At 35.0% G+C, this 20,380-nt stretch overlaps 1 protein-coding gene across 1 annotated transcript in view; it reads left to right on the top strand.

The window, feature by feature from the left end:
• The window catches only part of LOC308339564 (neurobeachin), a 190,479-nt gene that overhangs the window by 91,780 nt on the left and 78,319 nt on the right, over positions 1-20,380 (top strand). Inside the window, exon 16 of the mRNA XM_080798359.1 lies at positions 911-1,003. Coding sequence (XP_080654485.1) covers positions 911-1,003 — 93 coding nt within the window. The remainder of the gene's footprint in view (positions 1-910; positions 1,004-20,380) is intronic.

The following is a 20,380-nucleotide window of genomic DNA, read 5'->3' as shown; positions in this document are numbered from 1 at the left end:
TTACCACCACCACGTTCAAAGAACTTTCTTAAATTCTAGAATTAGTTGCAAAAGAATATAGTTATTATTGTCCCCTACTACCTTATAGAAAAAATGTTTACCTTTATGTTTTGGAAAAAGTTTACAGTTTTTAAATATTTGTGAAAATTATAATGGATACAGCCTTGTTCTTATATCATGTTCAAAATGACTATATGTGTTAAGTTCGGCTATATGTTAGTAGAGACTTATTTGCTCAAAGTACCAGAAAACTTCTCAAGCCAATTTAAGTAAAAACAGAATGATGTGTTTGTTATAGAAATTTCATTAGGGTAAGAATAAGGAATTGTAAAGGTATAAGGAAACTACTTTCTCTGCTACTTCCTATATGGTTGCTTTATTCTTCCTTTTGTGTATAGACTCATGTCTGCAAACAAAACAAGGCTGCTTATAGTTTCTGTTTTAAGTAATTTTCTAATTCAGGAGCCCAAAATGTACTAGATATTGTTTCTCAAATCTTGCTCCAAGTGCTCAGAAAAGAGAAATAATTGGGCAAGTATCTATCCATGGTCCAATTAGCTATAAGCAAGAAAAAAAGGTCATCAAGTAGAAATGTCAGGGGCAGTTCTAATAGAAGGGGAGATACAGCCTAACTAAGCATGTATCTTACTTAAGATAGATTTTTTTTCAGTGAGCTAGAAGGCAATACTTAGGAGCAATGAATAACTTTGAACTTTTGAGTATTTATTTGAAGGCTAAGTTTAAAAAAACATTAGTAAAATGTGTTAGTTTTTTAAATTTTTCTGAAGAATTTAAAATCCTGAGAGGAACTTTAGATTTTTTATATTTATAGTTCATTGTGAAGTACATAATGCTTATATTTTTAATATTTGTAAGTGTTTAAAAGGTCATTTATTTCTGTATTTTTTAGAGTAATCTACAAATTATTGGCTTCTAAAAGTGAAAGTATTTGGGTTCAAGCTCTGAAGGTTCTGGGATACTTTCTGAAGCATTTAGGTCACAAGTAAGTTGATGTTTTTCAAAATAATGAATTGTAGAAGTACCTGTTGAAATTGTATTTTTAGTAGTTTCATATCTAATGGAACATGAAATTTGACTTGAATAATCTTACAGCAGAAAATAATAGCTTCCTATTGTAAAAATTGTAGAACTGTTTTATGAAAGAATGTTTATTAACAGACGGTTATAGAAAAATTCTTAATTTAAGTAATATAGTTTCTTTTTATTTGTTTGCTGGAAAATACTGTTCATTTTAAGGATGTAAGAAAATATTTCATCAAGTAAAACAAAAACACTTTTAGTTATGGTTTTGATCAAAACTTTCCTAACAGGGAATACCATGTATATGAGAGTTGCTCTTTTGCTTACATGCTAAGTCAGTATTTTATTATTTGTATTTTTTTCTAGCATTGAGGCTTATTATTTTTGTGATTTAAAGACCCTAGAATATTTCTTTTTTCCCTAAAGCCCCGAATTTAGATCCTTTTAAATGTCACTTTCTGATATAAGGAATGTTTTCCATATTATGTTACCCAGTACAAAATTATTCTTTTTAAAATTCATTTTCTATACAAATGAACCCAAGAAAGTATCATTTAATTATCGCTAGATGGGGTTCCTCTCAAAACCTCCCTGTTGCCATTTCTTTTTGGTGCTTAGATTTATGAAGAGTTTATTGATAACACTGATGAAAACTACACAAGATCTAGATAAGACATCTGTAACATGCTAAATAGTTTGAAAGAGTAGATATGATTTTTATTTTGGTTCCAAATCAATAGGCAAGTAAGGGAGAATAGACATACCTCAAATATAGGAAATAGTTCAACAAAACCTACATTGTAGGAAAAAAATTATGCATATATGAGGAACTGTAAATGTACTGGTTGTTTGATTACTGAGTGAGAAGCACATGTACTTTTAAAATTAAGAGAGAGGGATTACTCATCTAACTTTGGTTAAGTAAAAGAAATTGACTTGGAGAAATTAAATAAAGGATTCTAGTCCCAGATGCAAAAACTACTAAGAAAGTACATTTAAAAACATAGTGATGTGGAAAAGATAAGCCTAACTAACCTGCAGATAAGAACACTCACTGGAAAAATACTGTTACAGAGTATATAATAATTGCAATTAGAAATTTTACTGTAAGTTTAAAATGTAAGGAATGAATTGCTTCTGAGGAAGGATTACTACTAAGCAGATGGTATAACACAGAAGCATTGGATCATGGACTAACAAAACTTAAGAGGGAAGTTTCTATTTTTGTTGAAGAAAAAAAATTATACAAATAAAAATGAAATCAGAGGAAGCCTAAAGGAAGATATATTATGTGGTTGGCAGACTGAGATACATAGAAGATAAAAATGAAAACAAAACAATTAATATGTATGGATGGAAATATAAGAGTTCAGAAGGATCAAAGAGAAAATGATTGATATAGAAGGCACAGAAATTCCAATAATGGTGTAAATTGAGTTTCCAAATAAAAGCAGAACAATGGGATAAACAAATATTTAAATCTATAATTCTGTGACGTCCTAATAAAAGATTTTGCCGTCCGTATTAAAAACATCATGTTGTGTACCAGAGAGAATTTTCCTACAATGGTCGGTTCAAAATTAAACTGTTGTGTTTAAATGTAAGTCAAGAATCTTTTGTTCAGCAGTGTGAAAATAAGAGGAAAATTTGAGTTGGGCATTGGACTTTTCTGTAACATTTTTCAAGAAAGAAAACATAGAGCAACACCCATAGGATATTGAAGTGAAGAAAATGGGAGTCAAAGTATCATTTTAGTAAAAAGAATGCTGCCAAAAATTTTTTAACCATACAAGGAATTTTTTTTCTGAATAATTATTGAGAAAATTTCTGGGGACAAAGTTCAGCCAATCAGGATGACTGGGAAGACTATAGCCAAGTACTACTGGTGAACACTGAATGAATTTAACAGTAAAACTAAGCCTGAAATAAACATTTGAATTAGAGTGACAGACCAGAATTTACTTTTATATGCCCTATTAATGTAGAAATGCTACAGCTATAATGAATTGGGAAAGGACTGAGGAAAGACAGAAAGTAGAGTAAATCCAAAGAGTCAGAGGTTATCCATAAGAAGTTGACAAATGATGTGTTGGAAACACAGGCTTACTGACTAAGATTTGATGGCACAGGGGAGATGAAAAATTAAGAGTAAATATATTGAATTTATCATTGCTCATAATGGGGAAATACACTTGCTAAACACAGAAGACTTCTTATTCCTTTATAGTTACAGAGTAAGAAATTTGGCAAAATTATAATGCTTTCAAGATATTAATAAGTATAAATAAACCAAAGAATAATACATGTAATGGAATCTTTAAAAACCTATGAAAGTTGGAAGCATAATGTAAAATATGACTCTAATGCCAAACATCTGCCATGAAGATAAATGTAAAAGTTTTTCTAAATCACCTATTTTAAGAAAAAAGAAAAACAGTTCATCACAGTAATAAAATACAGATCTATATGCAAGAAACATACTGAAATAAAGTGATTTAGAAAGGCTGAAAATTAAAGGATACTTAAAGGTTATACCACATATATACCAAATGCAAAAAGCAGGAATCATGTTCTTAGCATTGGGCAAATTAAAAGTCAAACCAGAAAGCAATAAATACCGTAAAGAAGGACTCATAATGGTAAGGGGTGAAACTTTCATGAAAAGGAAATTTAGGAGAATTAGTACAATTACCATTAATTAAAAACATTAAAACAAATTTTAATTCACCTTAGTTCATAAAAAATCAAAGGGGAAAGTAATATAAATAATAAGATAAATCTGATTAATATAGTTTGAAGTCTGTATCATGTTAATAAAATAACTCAATGCCATGGAATATTTATGAAAATTTGACATGGCATTGTAGACATCAAAGAAAAATTCTAAAATGTAAAAATAAAACAGAGAAGTTTCTCTTATTAACATATGGTAAAGTTAGAAAATAGGAACAAAATCAGAAACCAAAGATTCTTCTACCTAGAAAGTAAAAATGAATTAAATAACTTTAGTGTCAAAGAGAAGATGCTCACAAATTACAGAATTTTTTTCAGGATTTTATTTTATTTTTCATCATGGTAAGTGTACAGTTTAATCCCATCCCCTATTTTCCCCATCCCCCCTCATCCACCATCCCACTGGTAACTATCAGTTTATCTTCTGTAGTGTAGAGTCTTGGTTTATCTCTCTCTCTCTCTCTCTCTTTTTTTTTTCCCCTTTGCTTGTTTGTTTCTTAAATTCCACATATAAGTGAGATCATATGGTATTTGTCTTTCTCTTACTTATTTGCTTTGCATTATACTCTCTAGCTCTATGCATGTTATTGCAAATAGCAAGATTTCATTTTTTAATGGCTGAATAATATTCTTTTGTGTGTGTATAAAGATAAATATTTATGTCCATTCATCTATCAGTGGACACTGCGCTGCTTCCATAGTTTGTCTATCATAAATAATGAACATAGAGGTGCATGCAACCCTCTGAATTCGTGTTTTGTATTTTAGGGGTAAATACTCAGCAGTGCAATTCCTGGATCATTGTATAGTTCTATTTTTAATTTTTTGAGGAACTTCCATGCTGTTTTCTACAGTGACTGCACCAGTTTGCATTCCCATCAACATTGCAAGAGGGTTCCTTTTTCCTCCACATTCTCACCAACACTTGTTTCTTATGTTTTGATTTTAGCCTTCTGATAGATGTGAGGAGACAACGTCATTGTAGTTTTGATTTGCATTTCCCTGATAATGAGTGATATTAACATCTTTTCAAGTGTGTGTTGGCTATCTGCATGTCTTCTTTAGAAAATTGTCTGTTCATGTCTTCTGCCCATTTTTTAAAAAAGATTTTATTTATTTATTTGACAGACATCACAAGTAGGCAGAGTGGCAGGCAGAGAGAGGGGAGGGGGGGAAGCAGATGCCCTGCTTAGCAGAGAGCCCAGTGCAGGGCTCAATCCCAGGACTCTGAGATCATGACCTGAGCCCAAGGCAGAGGCTTAACCCACTGAGCCACCCATGTGCCCACTTCTGCCCATTTTTAATTGGATTATTTGTTTTTTAGGTTGAGTTGTATCAGTTCTTTATATATTTTTGATACTAACCCTTTATTGGGTATGTCATTTGCTATTATCTTCTCCCATTCTGTGGGTTGCCTTTTAGTTTTGTTGATTGTTTCCTTTGCTGTGCAGAAACTTTGGATTTTGATGTGGTCCCAATGGTTTATTTTTGCTTTTATTTCCCTTGCCTCAGGAGACATATCTAGAAAAATGTTGCTATGGCTGATGTCAGAGAGATTATTACCTGTGCTGTCTTCTAGCAATTTCTTGGTTTCATGTCTCACACTTAGGTCTTTAATCAATTTCAACTTTGTTTTTGTGTATGATGAAAAAAAGTGGCCCAGTTTCATTCTTTTGCCTATGGCTGTCCAGTTTTTCTAACATCATTTGTTGAAAAAGCTGTCAATTTCCCATTGTATATTCAGTCCTTCTTTGTTGATTATAGAATCAATGTAAAGAAATTTGTTGCATTCCTATGCATTAAGAATGAAGTAGCAAAAAATGAAATTAACAAATCAATTCCATTTACAAATTTTTTTCTGGATGCAGAACTATGAGATTTTATTTAATATTTTCCTGAATCTGTATTTGGAATATTTTCTTCCAGTCTCTATTGGTGGTTCAAGTTACTTTGTTTTTTAAATTTTTTATTGTGTTATATTAGTCACAATACAGTACATCATAAGTTTTTGATGTAGTGCTCCATGATTCATTGTTAGCGTATAATTTACAGTTCTACCAGAAACAATAAAGTATCTAGGAATAAAACTTAACTGGAGAGGTGAAAGACATGCCACCCTGAAAACTATAAAATACTGATGAAAGAAATTCAAGAATATGCAAAGAAATGGGAAGACATTCCATACTCATGAGTTGGGAAAACAATATTGTTAAAATGTCTGTATAACCCTGGGGCGCCTGGGTGGCTCAGTCAGTTAAGCCACTGCCTTTAGCTCAGGTCATGATCCCAGCGTCCTGGGATCAAGTCCTGCATCGGGCTCCTTGCGCAGCAGGGAGCCTGCTTCTCTCTCCACCTCTGTCTGCTGCTCTGCCTGGCTTACGCATACTTACTCTCTCTCTCTCTCTGACAAATAAATAAATAAAATATTTAAAAATATATATTAAAAAAATGTCTGTATTACCCAAAGCAACCTACAGATTTAATGCAATCCCTATCAAAATGCCAAAAGCATTTTTCACAGAACTAGAACAAATAATCCTAAAATTTATATGGAATCACAAAAGACGAGACCCCAAATGGACAAAGCTGTCTTAAAAAAGAACAAAACTGGAGGTATTAAATTCCAGATTTCAAGTTCGATTACAAGGTAGTAGTAATTAAACCAGTATAATACTGGCATGAAAGTAGATACACAGATCAGTAGAACACAATGGAAAGCTCAAAAATAAACCCACAATTATATGGACACGCTGCAGAATTTAAAAAAAACAAAAAACAACTTCAAAAACCTATGAGCTACAGCCAAAGAAGTGCCTAAGGGGAATATCCATAGTTGTAGAGCAATAAAAAGAAAATACAGAAAAAAATAATTAAAATGTGTAAGTTAGGAAAAGAATAACCAAATAAATGGAAGGTAGGAATTAATGATTCAGTACACAAAGAATCATTTAAAAAACTGGTTTTTTTAAAACTCACGATATAGGGGCGCCTGGGTGGCTCAGTGGGTTAAAGCCTCTGCCTTCGGCTCACGTCATGATTCCCAAGGTCCTGGGATCGAGCCCCACATTGGGCTCTCTGCTCCGCAGGGAACCTGCTTCCCCCTCTCTCTCTGCCTGCCTCTCTGCCTACTTGTCATCTCTGTCTGTCAAATAAATAAAAAAAAAAATCTTTAAAAAAAAATCAACTTCGCGATATAGTTGGATAAATCATCATTAAGCAACTCAAGAAAGGGCAAAAGTGTGAATGTACAAAATTATAATTTCCATAATTAATATACAAACAGAAAATTAAAAGAATTTTACATAATAATTTTGCCCAGCTTTTCCTAGAAATTGATAAGCTAACCTAGTAGAAAAAAGGAAAAGGATATGAATGAATGGTCAGCTCATAGAGGAGAATATGCATGGCACATAAACATTTGAAAGGAATGGAGTCCTACTAGTAATAAGGGAAATATAGGGACACTACGTCCTCAGTTGGTTAAGCACCTGCCTTTGGCACAGGTCAGGATTCCTGGGTTCTGTGATCCTGTCCCCCATCTAGCTCTTTGCTCAGCGGGGTGCCTGCTTCTCCCTCTGCCTGCTGCTTATCCTGCTTGTGCTCTTTCTCTCTCTGACAAATAAATAAAATCTTAAGAAAAAAGGGAAATCTAATCTGAAACTAAAGTAAGACATCAATATAGTAGATTGGATGTGGGGGGGCCAAGCATTCTTACTCATTGCTAACTGGAGCATAAGTTACTATAGTCCTATTTGGAATGCAGTGTTAATTTTGATCAGTGTCTGTCAAAAATACAAATACATATACTTTTTAACCCAGCAATTTATTGCTTATACCCATTTGAAAACATGACCCTTCAGAGTTATTCATTGTTCTGTTGCTTAAAATCGGAAATGTTAGGAGAAATCTTAAATTTCTATTAATAGAGAATTTGTTAAATCATGTATTGTTCATTCATTAAATAGAATGTCAGCAGTTGTAAAACAAAACTATTGAGATAAGTCTTAGTTATGTTGATATCACGATTACATTATTGCATGATTAAAAACAAATAGTATAGATGAATATGTACTGGGTGTAGTTTTGTATAAAAAAGAGGATATAAGAATATAGTACTTCCTATATTACATTAAAATCTAGAAGCATATGTAAGAAACAAACTTAAGAACAGTGGCTCCTAGGTAGCTCAGTTGGTTAAGCCTTTGCCTTTGATTCAGGTCATGATGCCAGGGTCCTGAGATGGATCCCCACTTTGGGCTCGTTCCCCAGCAGGGAGCCCGCTTCTCCCTCTCCCTTTATTGTTCACTCTGCTTGTGCTCTCTCACTCTCTCTGATAAATAAATAAAATCTTAAAAATACAAAACAAAACAAAAAAACCAGTGGTTCCTAATGGGGAGTTGGTGGAAATGACGGTGAATGTGGATCAATTTAATCTTTTAGGCATGTGAATATTAATAACATTGTTTAGGAAAAAAAACATGCAAATATTTAAAAATAACAAGCAACTTAAAATCTTGGGAGAATTTTCATTCATTATTTTATTGATGGAGTTGAACTGAATAAAATCAATGACTGATTAGTTAAAATGAGTTGTTCTTGATTGGTGCAATCATGGAGTAAAAGGACTAAGGTAACACTGAAATTAAGTGTTTTCTTAACTACTTAGCTACACAGGGAATTAGGTCCAAATGATTTCTATCAATATGATTATAAAATTAAATCTAAATGTAAAATATAACATTTAAAACGAAGCATGTATTACTTGATGGTTAATAGAGATAATGGTTAGTAAAATACTTGTAATTCATTGCCTTTCAATTTGGACTGTATAGGTTTGGATCCTGGCTTAGTCACACATTTTCTGAATAGTTTTGAAAACATCCTTGAGCCTCAGTTTTTATATCATAAATGAGTAAAACCATACTGCTTCCCTCACTGAGTTTAAAATTAAAGATAAATGATAAAGTAGATATAAAATGGTTAATCACAGTATATTGCAATGTGATAATTTAAATTGTTAGCAAAAAGGTAATAGGTACAATTTAACATGTAATTCTGATAAAAGCAGAACATACCCTCAATGAGATATTTGTCTTAAATATAAAATTTAAGTATGACATACTAGCAGCATTCAGATCAGTGAGATAAGTTTTTCTACTAAAATTATTACTATTATTGTTCAAGATTTGAAAAAAAAAACAATTAGGGAAGAGGAAATAGGTAGTATTTGTGAAGGGTTTGCGTATATACCTAAAAGCTTAAGAAAATCATCTCTAAAATTTAAGAAATGAGATATCACCCAAACTTAGTGTCTCATTTGTACAAAGAGCAATTATCTGGCAGGAAATCTTAGACGAGTCCACAGATGAAGCTACACTGAAGTCTGGTGGATTGGTCCCTTGTAACACCTAGTTTATAATTTCTATCAAGTGTCTGGAATACAGGTTGTTAAATCCGTACACTTTAATTGTCAGCTGAACTGGAGATAGGTTTGAAATCTGTCACTAAAATTGAGAAGTCTGTTCCAAATAGTATATACAGCTACTCTTCCCTCCTGGGGATGGAACGTAAATCTCCTCTACGAAGTGTGAAATGGACTTACTCACTTGCTTCCAAAGGATAGTGAAACCTGGCAGTGATTTTCAGAATTGATTAGGGCTAACATCAACAGTCATGCAGCATCCTGAGGCCATGTTTTCCTGATACAATGTGATTAGAAAGACACTTCATCTCTGTGGTATTCTTCTATAAGAAAAATAACTCAAGCCTAGTCCAGGGAAAGCATCATACATCCCAGATTGAGGGGTGTTGTTCAAAACTGTTGAAGGGCATGGAAAAAAAAAAAAAAGTGGGAAACTGCTACACACCAGAGGAGTTTAAGGAGAGATGATGACTAAATTCGATGTAGTATTCTGGATTGGATCCTGAACAGAAAAAGGACATTAGGGAGAACTAGTAAAATATGAACAAAAAGGGTGAGCCTGGTGGGGGGTATTATGGAGGGCACATATAGCATGGAGCACTGGGTGTGTTGCATAAACAGTGATTTCTGGAACACTGAAAAGAAATAAAATTAAATTAAATTTAAGAAAAAGTCTATAGTATAGTCAATAATACTGTACCTGTGTTGATTTCTTAATTTTGACATATGTCTCATGATGAGATAATATATTAACACATAGGGAAGCTGGGTGAGTAATATATGAGAACTATCTGTACTATATTTTTAACTTTTCTGTAAATCTTAAAAGTTTCCAAAATAAAAAGGTGCATAAAAATGAGAAACATAGATTACCTGGGTGGCTCGGTTGGTTAAGCATTCCAACTCTTGATTTCAGCTTAGGTCATGATCTCAGGGTCATGAAAACAAGCCCCACATCAGGCTCTATGCTCAGCAGAGAATCTGCTTAAGATTCTCTCTCTCCCTCTGCCCCATCCCAAAAGACTGAGAACCATAACTTGGATGTATGCTTGAGGAGAAAGCCAAACTGTTCTTTCGTGGAAGTAGTATTACAGTTATCCTCAGAACAGAATCTAACAAATGATTCAGATAGATGATCAAAATGCCTAAATGGCTGTACTATAATACAGTTATGATCATTTTAGCTCCTATAAATTTTTTAACATATAATGTATTATTTGTTTCGGGGATACAGGTCTGTGATTCATCAGTTTTACACAATTCACAATGCTCCCCATAGCACATACACTCCCCAATGTCTATCACCCAGCCACTCTATCACTCCCACTCCGTTCCACTCCACTCCACTCCAGCAACCCTCAGTTTGTTTCCTGAGATTAAGAGTTTCTTATAGTTTTTTTTTTTTCCCATCTGGTTTTGTCTTGTTTCATTTTTTCTTCTCTTCCCCTATGATCCTCTGTCTTGTATTTCAAATTCTACATATCAGTGAGATCATATAATTGTCTTTCTCTGATTGACTTATTTTGCTTAGCATAATACCCTTTAGTTCCAACCACATTGTTGCAAATGGCAGGATTTTGATGGGGTTTTTTGATGGCTGCATAATATTCCATTGTATATATATGTATGTATGCATCTATATACCTATGTACATATATACATACATGTGTATATATAGACAGACATGCACACACACACACCAACACACACATACCAACACACACACACACACACACCACATCTTCTTTATCCATTCATCTGTTGATGGACATCTAGGCTTTTTCCATAGTTTGGCTATTGTGGACATTGCTGCTATAAACATTGGGGTGCAGGTGCTGCTTTGGATCACTACATTTGTATCTTTGGGGTAAATATCTAGTAGTACACTTGCTGGGTCATAGGATAGCTCTGTTTTCAACTTTTTGAGAAACCTCCATACTGTTTTCCACAGTGGCTGCACCAGCTTGCATTCCCACCAACAGTGTAGGAGGGTTCCCTTTTCTCTGCATCCTCGCCAATATCTGTCATTTCTTGACTTGTTAATTTTAGCCATTCTGACTCCTGTGAGGTGGTACTCACTGTGGTTTTGATTTGTATTTTCCTGATGCTGAGTGATGTTGAGCATTTTTTCATGTGTATATTGGCCATATGGATGTCTTCTATGCAGAAATCTCTGTTTATGTCTTCTACACATTTCTTGATTGGATTGGTTGCTCCTTGGGTGTTGAGTTTAATAAGTTCTTTATGGATTTTAGATACTAGCCCTTTATCTGATATGTCCTTTGCAAATATCATCTCCCATTCTGTCAGTTGTCTTTTGGTTTTGTTGACTGTTTCCTTTGCTGTGCAAAAGCTTTTGATCTTGAAATCCTAAGAGTTCATTTTTGGCCCTTGCTTCCTTGCCCTTGGTGATGTTTCTAGAAAGAAGTTGTTGTGGTTGAGGTCAAAGAGGTTTCTGCCCATGTTTTCCTCTAGGATTTTGATGGTTTCCTGTCCCACATTTAGGTCTTTGATCATTTTGAGTCTTTTTTTGTATGTGGTATAAGGAAATGGTCCCGTTTCATTCTTTTGCATGTGGCTGTCCCAATTTTTCCAACACCATTTGTTGAAGAGCCTGTCTTTTGTCCATAGGGTGTTTTTTCCTGCTTTGTCAAATATTAATTGACCATGGACTTCCATTTCTGGGCATTCTATTCTGTTCCATTGATCTCTGTGTCTGTTTTTATGCCAGAAACATACTCTCTTGATGATTACAGCTTTGTAATAGAGCATGAAGTCTGGAATTGTGATACCACCAGCTTTGATTTTCTTTTTTAAACATTCCTCTGGCTATTTGGGGTGTTTTCTGGTTGCACTCAAATTTTAGGATTATTTGTTCCATTTCTTTGAAAAAAAATTGATGGTATTTTGATAGGGATTGCATTAAATGTGTAGGTTGCTTTAGGTAGGATAGACATTTTCATAATATTTGTTCTTCCAATCCATGAACATTGAACATTTTTCCATTTCTTTGTGTCTTCCTCAATTTCTTTCGTGAGTACTTTATAGTTCTCTAAGTACAGATTCTTTGCCTCTTTGGTTAGGTTTATTCCTAGGTATCTTATGCTTTTGGGTGCATTTGTAAATGGGATTGACTTCTTAATTTCTCTTTCTTCTGTCTCGCTGTTGGTGTATAGAAATGCAACTGATTTCTGTGCATTGATTTTATATCCTGACACTTTACTGAATTCCTGTATGAGTTCTAGCAGATTTGGAGTGGAGTCTTTTGGGTTTTCCACATAAAGTATCATATCATCTGCAAAGACTGAGAGTTTGACTTCTTTGCTGATTCGGATGCCTTCTATTTCTTTTAGTTGTCTGATTACTGAGGCTAGGACTTCTAGTACTATGTTTAATAGCAGTGGTGATAGTGGACATCCCTGCCGTGTTCCTGACCCTAGGGGAAAAGCTCCCAGTTTTTCCCCATTGAGAATGATGTTCGCTGTGGGTTTTTCATAGATGGCTTTGATGATATTGAGGTATGTACCCTCTATCCCTACACTTTGAAGAGTTTTGATCAGGAAAGGATGCTGAACTTTGTCAAATGCTTTTTCAGTATCTATTGAGAGTATCATGTGGTTCTTGTTCTTTCTTTTATTAATGTATTGTATCACATGGATTGATTTGCAGATGTTGAACCAAGCTTGCAGCCCAGGAATAAATCCCACTTGGTTATGGGGAATAATCCTTTTAATGTACTGTTGGATCCTATTGGTTAGTATTTTGGTGAGAATTTTCACATCTGTGTTCATCAAGGATATTGGTCTGTAATTCTCTTTTGATGGGATCTTTGTCTCGTTTTGGGGTCAAGGTAATGCTGGCCTCATAAAATGAGTTTGGAAGTTTTCCCTCCATTTCTGTTTATTTTGGAACAGTTTCAGGGGAATAGGTATTAATTCTTCTTTAAATGTTTGGTAGAATTCCCCTGGGAAGCCATCTTGCCCTGATCGCTTGTTTGTTGGGAGATTTTTGATGATTGCTTCAATCTCCTTACTGGTTATGGGTCTGTTCAGGTTTTCTATTTCTTCCTGGTTCAGTTTTGGTAGCTTTCATGTCTCTAGGAATGCATCCATTTCTTCCAGATTGTCAAATTTGCTGGCTTATAGTTGCACATAATATGTTCCTATAAGTGGTTGTATTTCTTTAGTGTTGGCTGTGATCTTTCCTCTTTCATTCATGATTTTATTAATTTAGGTCCTTTCTCTTTTCTTTTTGATAAGTCTAGCCAAAGATTTATCAGTCTTATTAATTCTTTTAGAGAACCAGCTCCTAGTTTCATTGATCTGTTCTGCTGTTCTTTTGATTTCTATTTCATTGCTTTCTGCTCTGATTTTTATTAGTTCTCTTCTCCTGCTGGGTTTAGGCTTTCTTTGCTATTCTCTCTCCAGCTCCTTTAGGTATAGGATTAAGTTATGTATTTGAGACCTTTCTTTTTTCTTGAGAAAGGCTTGTATTGTTATATACTTTCCTCTCAGGACTGCCTTTTCTGCACCCCCAAAATTTTGAACAGTTATGTTTTCATTTTCATTTGTTTCCATGAATTTTCTAATTCTTTAATTTTCTGGTTGACCTGTTCATTCTTTAGTAGGATGCCCTTTAGCCTCCATGTATTTGTGTTCTTTCCAATTTTCCTCTTGTGGTTGAGTTCTAGTTTCAAAGTACTGGGGTCTGAAAAAATGCAGAGAATTAGTCCATCTTTTGGTACTGGTTGAGACCTGACTTGTGACTGAGGATATGATCTGTTCTGGAGAATATTCCATGTACACTGGAGAAGAATGTATATTCTCTTGCTTTGGGATAGAATGTTCTGAATGTATCTGTGATGTCCATCTCTTCTAGTGTGTCATTTAAAGCCTTTTAAGGTCTTTATTTCCTTGTTGATCTTTTGCTTACATGATCTGTCCGTTTTAAGTGAAAGGGGTTTTAAAGTCCCCTACTGTTACTGTATTATTGTTGATGTGTTTCTTTGATTTTGTTATTGTTTTATATATTTGGCTACTCACGTGTTAGGGGCATAGATATTTAAAATTGTTAAATATTCTTGTTGTACAGACCCTTTTAATATAGATATAGTGTCCTTCCTCATATCTTATTATAGTCTTTGGTTTAAAAACAAATTTTCTGATATAAGGATTGCCACCACAGCTTTCTTTTGATGTCCATTAGCTGATAAATTGTTTTTCCCCGCCTCACTTTAAATCTTGAGGTGTCTTCGTGTCTAAAATAAGTCTTTTGTGGCATATTGATGGGTCTTGTTGTTTTTTTTTTTTAATCCATTTTTATCCATTCTGATACGCTGTGTCTTTTGAGTGGAGCATTTAACCCATTTACATTTAGGGAAACTATCAAAAGATATGAACTTAGTGCCATTGTATTTGCTGTGATGTGTTTGCTACTGTATATTGTCTCTGTTCCTTTCTGGACTATGTTACTTTTAGGCTCTCTCTTTGCTTAGAGGACCCCTTTCAATAGTTCCTATAGGGCTCATTTGGTGTTTGCAAATTCTTTAGTTTTTGCTTGTCCTGGAAGATTTTTATTTCTCCTTCTATTTTCAGTGACAGCCTAGCTGGATATAGTATTCTTGGCTGCATATTTTCCTTGTTTAGTGCTCTGAATATATCATGCCAGTCCTTCTTGGCCTGCCACGTCCCTGTGGATAGGTCTGTTGCTAGTCTAATGCTTCTGCCATTGTAGGTTACAGACTCTCTTGTCCTGAGCTGGTTTCAGGATTTTCTCTTTGTCTCTGAGGCATTGGTAGGTTTTACTATTAGATGACAGGTATTGACCTATTTTTTTGATTTTGAGAGGGGTTCTCTGTGCCTCCTGGATTTTGATGCTCATTTCCTTCCCCAAATTAGGGAAGTTCTCTGTTGTAATTTGCCCCAGTATACCTTCTGCCTCCCCTTCTTCTTCTGCCATCCTAATTATTCTAATATTGTTTCATCTTATGGTATCACTTACATCTCGAATTCTCCCCACTTGATCCAGTAGTTATTTATCTGTCTTTTTCTCATCTTCTTTATTCTCCATCATTTGGTCTTCTTTATCACTAACTCTCTATTCTGCCTCATTTATCCCAGCAGTTAGAGCCTCCATTTTTTATTGCACCACATTAGTAGCCTTTTTGATTTTGACTTGGTTAGATTTTAATTATTTTATTTCTCCAGAAAGGGATTCTCTAGTATCTTCTATGCTTTTTTCAAGCCCACCTACTATCTTTATAATCATCATTCTGAACTCTATTTCCGTCATCTTACTAATGTCTGTACTGATTACATCCCTGGCAGTTGGTACTGCCTCTTGTTCTTTTTTTTAGATGAGTTTTTCTGTTTTGTCATTTTGTCCAGAGAAGAATAGATGAATGAGAGAACAAATGCTAGCAGGGCAACAATGACCTCTGAGAAATATACAGTAAACAAATTTGAAGACACCTGAAACTGGGAAAAAAGAAAGGGGAGAAAAAAAGAATATGGTCAGGCTGGTGAACAGAACAGAGCCATACACTAGATTTTGGGTATATTTTGGTCTGTTAGAAGAAACTGCCTCCCCAAATTTTAAAGAAAGAAAACTTATATATACACAAAAATAAGGGTAAGTATGATGAAGGGATAGAATATGACTGTAAAGATGAAAATTTAAAAAGGTTTAAAAAAATCAATAAGTTGCTTGATAAAAGAATCATATTAAAAAAAAGGAAGGGGGAGAAAAAGAAGGAGAGAATGTGATCAAGGAGGAGACTAGAACAAAACCATACACTAGATTTAGTGTATATTTTGGTCTGTTAGAACAAACTTTATTCCAAGATTTTAAATTAAAAAAAAAAAAAATATATATATATATATATATATATATAAAATTTTAAATACAAATGGAGGGATAGACTATGACTGTAATAATGAAAATTAAAAAAATATTTTTTAAAAGGAATTGGTAAGGTATTGTTTGAAAAAAGCAAGAAGAAAGATACAGAAAAAGAAAAGAAATTTTTTAAAATTAACTTTGAAAGATAAAAGAATCATAGGAAAACAGCCATAAATTCTATGTGGTGTATGCCCCTAGCGCTAGAGTTTTGCAGTTCTCATTGATCAGTAAACTTGGTCTTGGCTGGGTGTTCTTTCTGATCTTCTGGGGAAGGGCCTGTTGCTGTGATTCTCAAATGTCTTTGCCTGAGGTGGAATTGCACAGCCCTTGCCAGGGGCCAAGATAATTAATCTGCTGGGTTTGCTTCTCAGTAGCTTTTGTTCCCTGAAAGCTTTCCTCACAGGTTTGGAGGACAAGAATGAAAATGGCAGCTTCCCAATCTCTGACCCTGGAAGAGCTGAGAACTTGGGGCCCGACTCCTCAGTGAGCCCTTAGAGAAAAGCAATCATTCCTGTCTCCCTTGTCTCTGGCCACACTCTATGCTCACCTGGCCTGTGACTTAGTGTTTCTATCTCTGGCACATGACCGCATTTGGAGTGTCCAAACCCAGCAGATTCCTGCGGTGTGCTCCCGTGGCACTCCTTGGGTGGGAGGGAAATAAAGGGAGTCTTCCCAGATCTGCCGCTTGTTGGGTCCTTGCTTGAAGAGTAGCGGCCCAACTGATCATGGTTTATGGCAATCGTGAGCTGAGAGCCCACTCCTTGGCTCCATCTTTGCAGCTGGCTTACCTGCTCAGATACTTGGGCGCTCTGCCACACTCAGGTACCCCTGGTTTTCTGTGATCCCGAGGGTCCTGAGACCACACTATCCCACTGAGTCTTCCAAGCCACTGGAGTGACATCCCTCAGCAGAGCAGACTTCTCAAAGTTCTGATTTTGTGTTCTGCTGCTCCATCACTTGCTAGTAGCCAGCTGATGGAGGCTCCTTCCCCTAGTGTTCTGTCTTCCCATATATTGCCTCAGATTCACTTCTCCACATGTCCTACTTTCCAGACAGTGGTCACTTCTCTGTTCATAGAATTGCTGCTATTTTTTTCTTCCAGGTGTTCAGAATTGTTTGATAACTATCTAGCTGAATTCTTGGGATCAGACAAAATTTGGGTCTCTTACTCCTCTGCCATCTTGTGGAGGAAATTTTAAAACAAATGTTATTGAATGTTCACTGTGGAAATAAAAATTCTCAACCAAGTATATTTTTCTGTTATCTTAACTTCAAACCCTGTAACTTCTGGGTGAATTCACACTGTAAATAGATCAACTTACTCTCTATGATGTTGGCTTGTTATACATTGACAGTTGTTTAACCTAATGGTTTAGTTCTTTTTGGACTAGTTGAACTAGTCCAGTTTTTCTGGCAAAACCAGTTGTCTGTTAACAAAAAGTAGTGATGTAGGTTCTGGGAGTATGAGAGTTGGAAAAAAGTTTCCTTTCCATCTATTCTGAACTCTAAACTATTTGGCTTTCTTCAGGTGAATGTTGGCTCCTGTGTGTATCTGGAGTAGGAGTAGAGATAATAAGATAACCAGTGCCAGGTTTTCTCTCCCATGGGAATGACAGGCAGCTGAAGAACTATGTTAGAAGCCTAAGGAAAAGACTAAAAAGCAGCTAATCTTGAGGGATCGTGCTTTGCTCTGAAAGCTCTCTGCCTCTTATTCTCTCTCCTCTGCACCTCCCTCCCTCCTGAGTAATGTTAACATTGACTTCTATGTGGGTGACCACCAGAAGGCCAAAAGTTACCTGAAATGATAGAATGATTCTTCCCTGTCCTTGAACTTGTGGAAATATGAGAATACAGGAGTGCCATGATGCTGGCCTAGGACTTACAGCAAGCTAAGTTTTGTACTACAGATTAGTATATTTAAAAGGTCTTCTGCGTTACAACACCTGCAAGGATTCCATCACGTAAAAATAACAGCAGTGAGATCTGACCTCAACTGTGTAAAAGTGAAATATAACAACTCATTAAAGGCTAATAGCCAGAGACAGAAGATAAGAGAATCATCAAACGATGTACTCACTGAAAGAGAACTAGTGGTACAGGCTGTGGGTGGAACCTTTGAATTTTATTTTTAGAAAGAGCAATTGAGATTCAAGTAGAACACCAAAATTGATAATCTGCCTTGTTAGCTCGTGATTTGTTTTCCAATTTAACCAAATTAGTGGACTGGAAGTTCCCAAAGCATGGTCCAACAATATAAGGTGAAAGAAAAGATAAAGATATAGACAATAGGAAACAAAATGTAAATAATAAGAATTCTTGGAGGACAAAAATAATGGGTATAACAGGATATCCTGAAACAATTTGTACTACTAAAAATTTCTAAATTTTAGATAAAATAATACAAAAATCCTTTCAGACATATAGCTGAGCACACAAAAGTAGGTAAATTCTTATATGCCAAAAATGAAAAGCATAATAGAAGAAATAATTCTTAAGAAGCAAGATAATATTAAACTATGCAGCTTTAAAAAGTAATAAAAAATGGAAATGAAAAGGCAGTAATTAAAATTAACAACTCCATGGTCATATTAAACAGATTAGATAAAACTTAAGAATTGGTGGGGTACTGAGTGGCTCAGTTGGTTGGGTGTCTGACTCTTGATCTCAGGGTCATGAGTTCGGGCCCCATGTTGGGCTCCATGCCAGATGTTTAGCCTACTTTAAAAAAAAAAAAAAAAGACTTAAGAATGAGCTGGAAGCTCAAAATGAAGAATTACACAGAATGTAGCATCAAGAGTAAAGATGACAAGATAGGAGGTTAAGAGATGAAAAAAAAAAAAAAAGAATGAAAGTTTTCATAGAATAAAATACCCAGGAATAAATTTAACCAGGGAGATAAGAGATCTATAAACTGAAAACTGTAAAACATTGATGAAAAAATTAAGAAATAAGATGTTATTCTGTGAACACATATTGAAAGAATTGATATTGTTAAATGTCCGTATTACCCAAAGCAATCTATAGATTCAGTGCAGTCCTTATCAAAATTCCAATGGCATCTTTTCACAGAAATACAACAAATAATCCTAAAATTTATGTGCAACCACGAAAGACCTCAGAATACCCAAAGCATACCCTCTTATGAAGAAGAGGTCATGTAATGCCCAGGTCCTGGTGCTTCAGGGAATATCTCTGGTGTATGCTATTTGCTCTCCATTGTTGTGTCTTGGCTGCTCTATTCTTCAGGCTAATAATATGCAGAGGCTCTCATCCTTGCTTGCCCTGGGCAGTGTTTGATCTCTGGCCGGAATGTGGTGAATTTTTACTAGTTGTGCTCTCATTTGATTGTAAAATGAGACCTGACACCAACTCCACCAGAACTAAGGCTCGCAGAACTCACAGGTTCGGAGATGTGTTGTGGGTGGACACTTGTGCTGGTCTTCTGAGGGAGAGGCCTGCCTCACTGGGACTGGAGTAAGATTGACTGAGAAGGGCTCAAGTGTCCATCAAGGATAAATGGACAAAGAAGATGTGGTATGTATATGTATACACACACACACACACGTACGTATATAGAATGGAATATTATTCAGCCATAAAAAGAGTAAAATCTTGCCATTTGCAGTGACCTGGATATAGCTAAATATTGTTACGCTAAGCAATGTAAGTCAGTTGGAGAAAGACATATAAGATTTCACTCATGTGGAATTTAAGAGACAAAACAAATGAGCAAAGGGGGGAAAAAGAGTCAAACTGTATCGCAAAGCTATACTAATCAAACAGTATGATTCTGGCTTAAAAACAGTTGTAGATTAATGGAACAGAGTAGAGAATCCAGAAATAAACCCGCATATATGTCTCAATTTATGACAAAGGAGCTGAGAATCTACGATGGGAAAAGGACAGTCTCTTCAATAAATGATGTCAGCAAAACTGGATAGCCAAAAGCAAAAGAATGAAATTGGACTCCTGTTTTATATTATACACAAAAGTCAGTTCAAAAGGGATTAAAGATTTGAATGTAAGACTTGAAACTACAACAGTCCTAGAAGAAAACATAGCAGTAAGCTCCTAGACATTGGTGTTGGCAATGAGTTTTTGGATTTGACACCCAAAGCAAAGCAACAAAAGCAAAAATAAATAATCAAGACTACAACAAATTAAAAAGCTTCTGTACAGCAAAGAAAATGATCAATAAATGAAAAAGCAGCTTACAGAATGAAAAAAAGTATTTTCCAGTTATGTATCTGATGAAGGGTTAATACACAGAAGATTTAAAAAATT

The sequence above is a fragment of the Martes martes genome, assembly GCF_963455335.1.
Source record: "Martes martes genome assembly, chromosome: 3".
Lineage (NCBI taxonomy): Eukaryota > Metazoa > Chordata > Mammalia > Carnivora > Mustelidae > Martes > Martes martes.
Note: the sequence above shows the minus strand (reverse complement) of the source record. Positions and strands in the feature narration are given on the sequence as shown.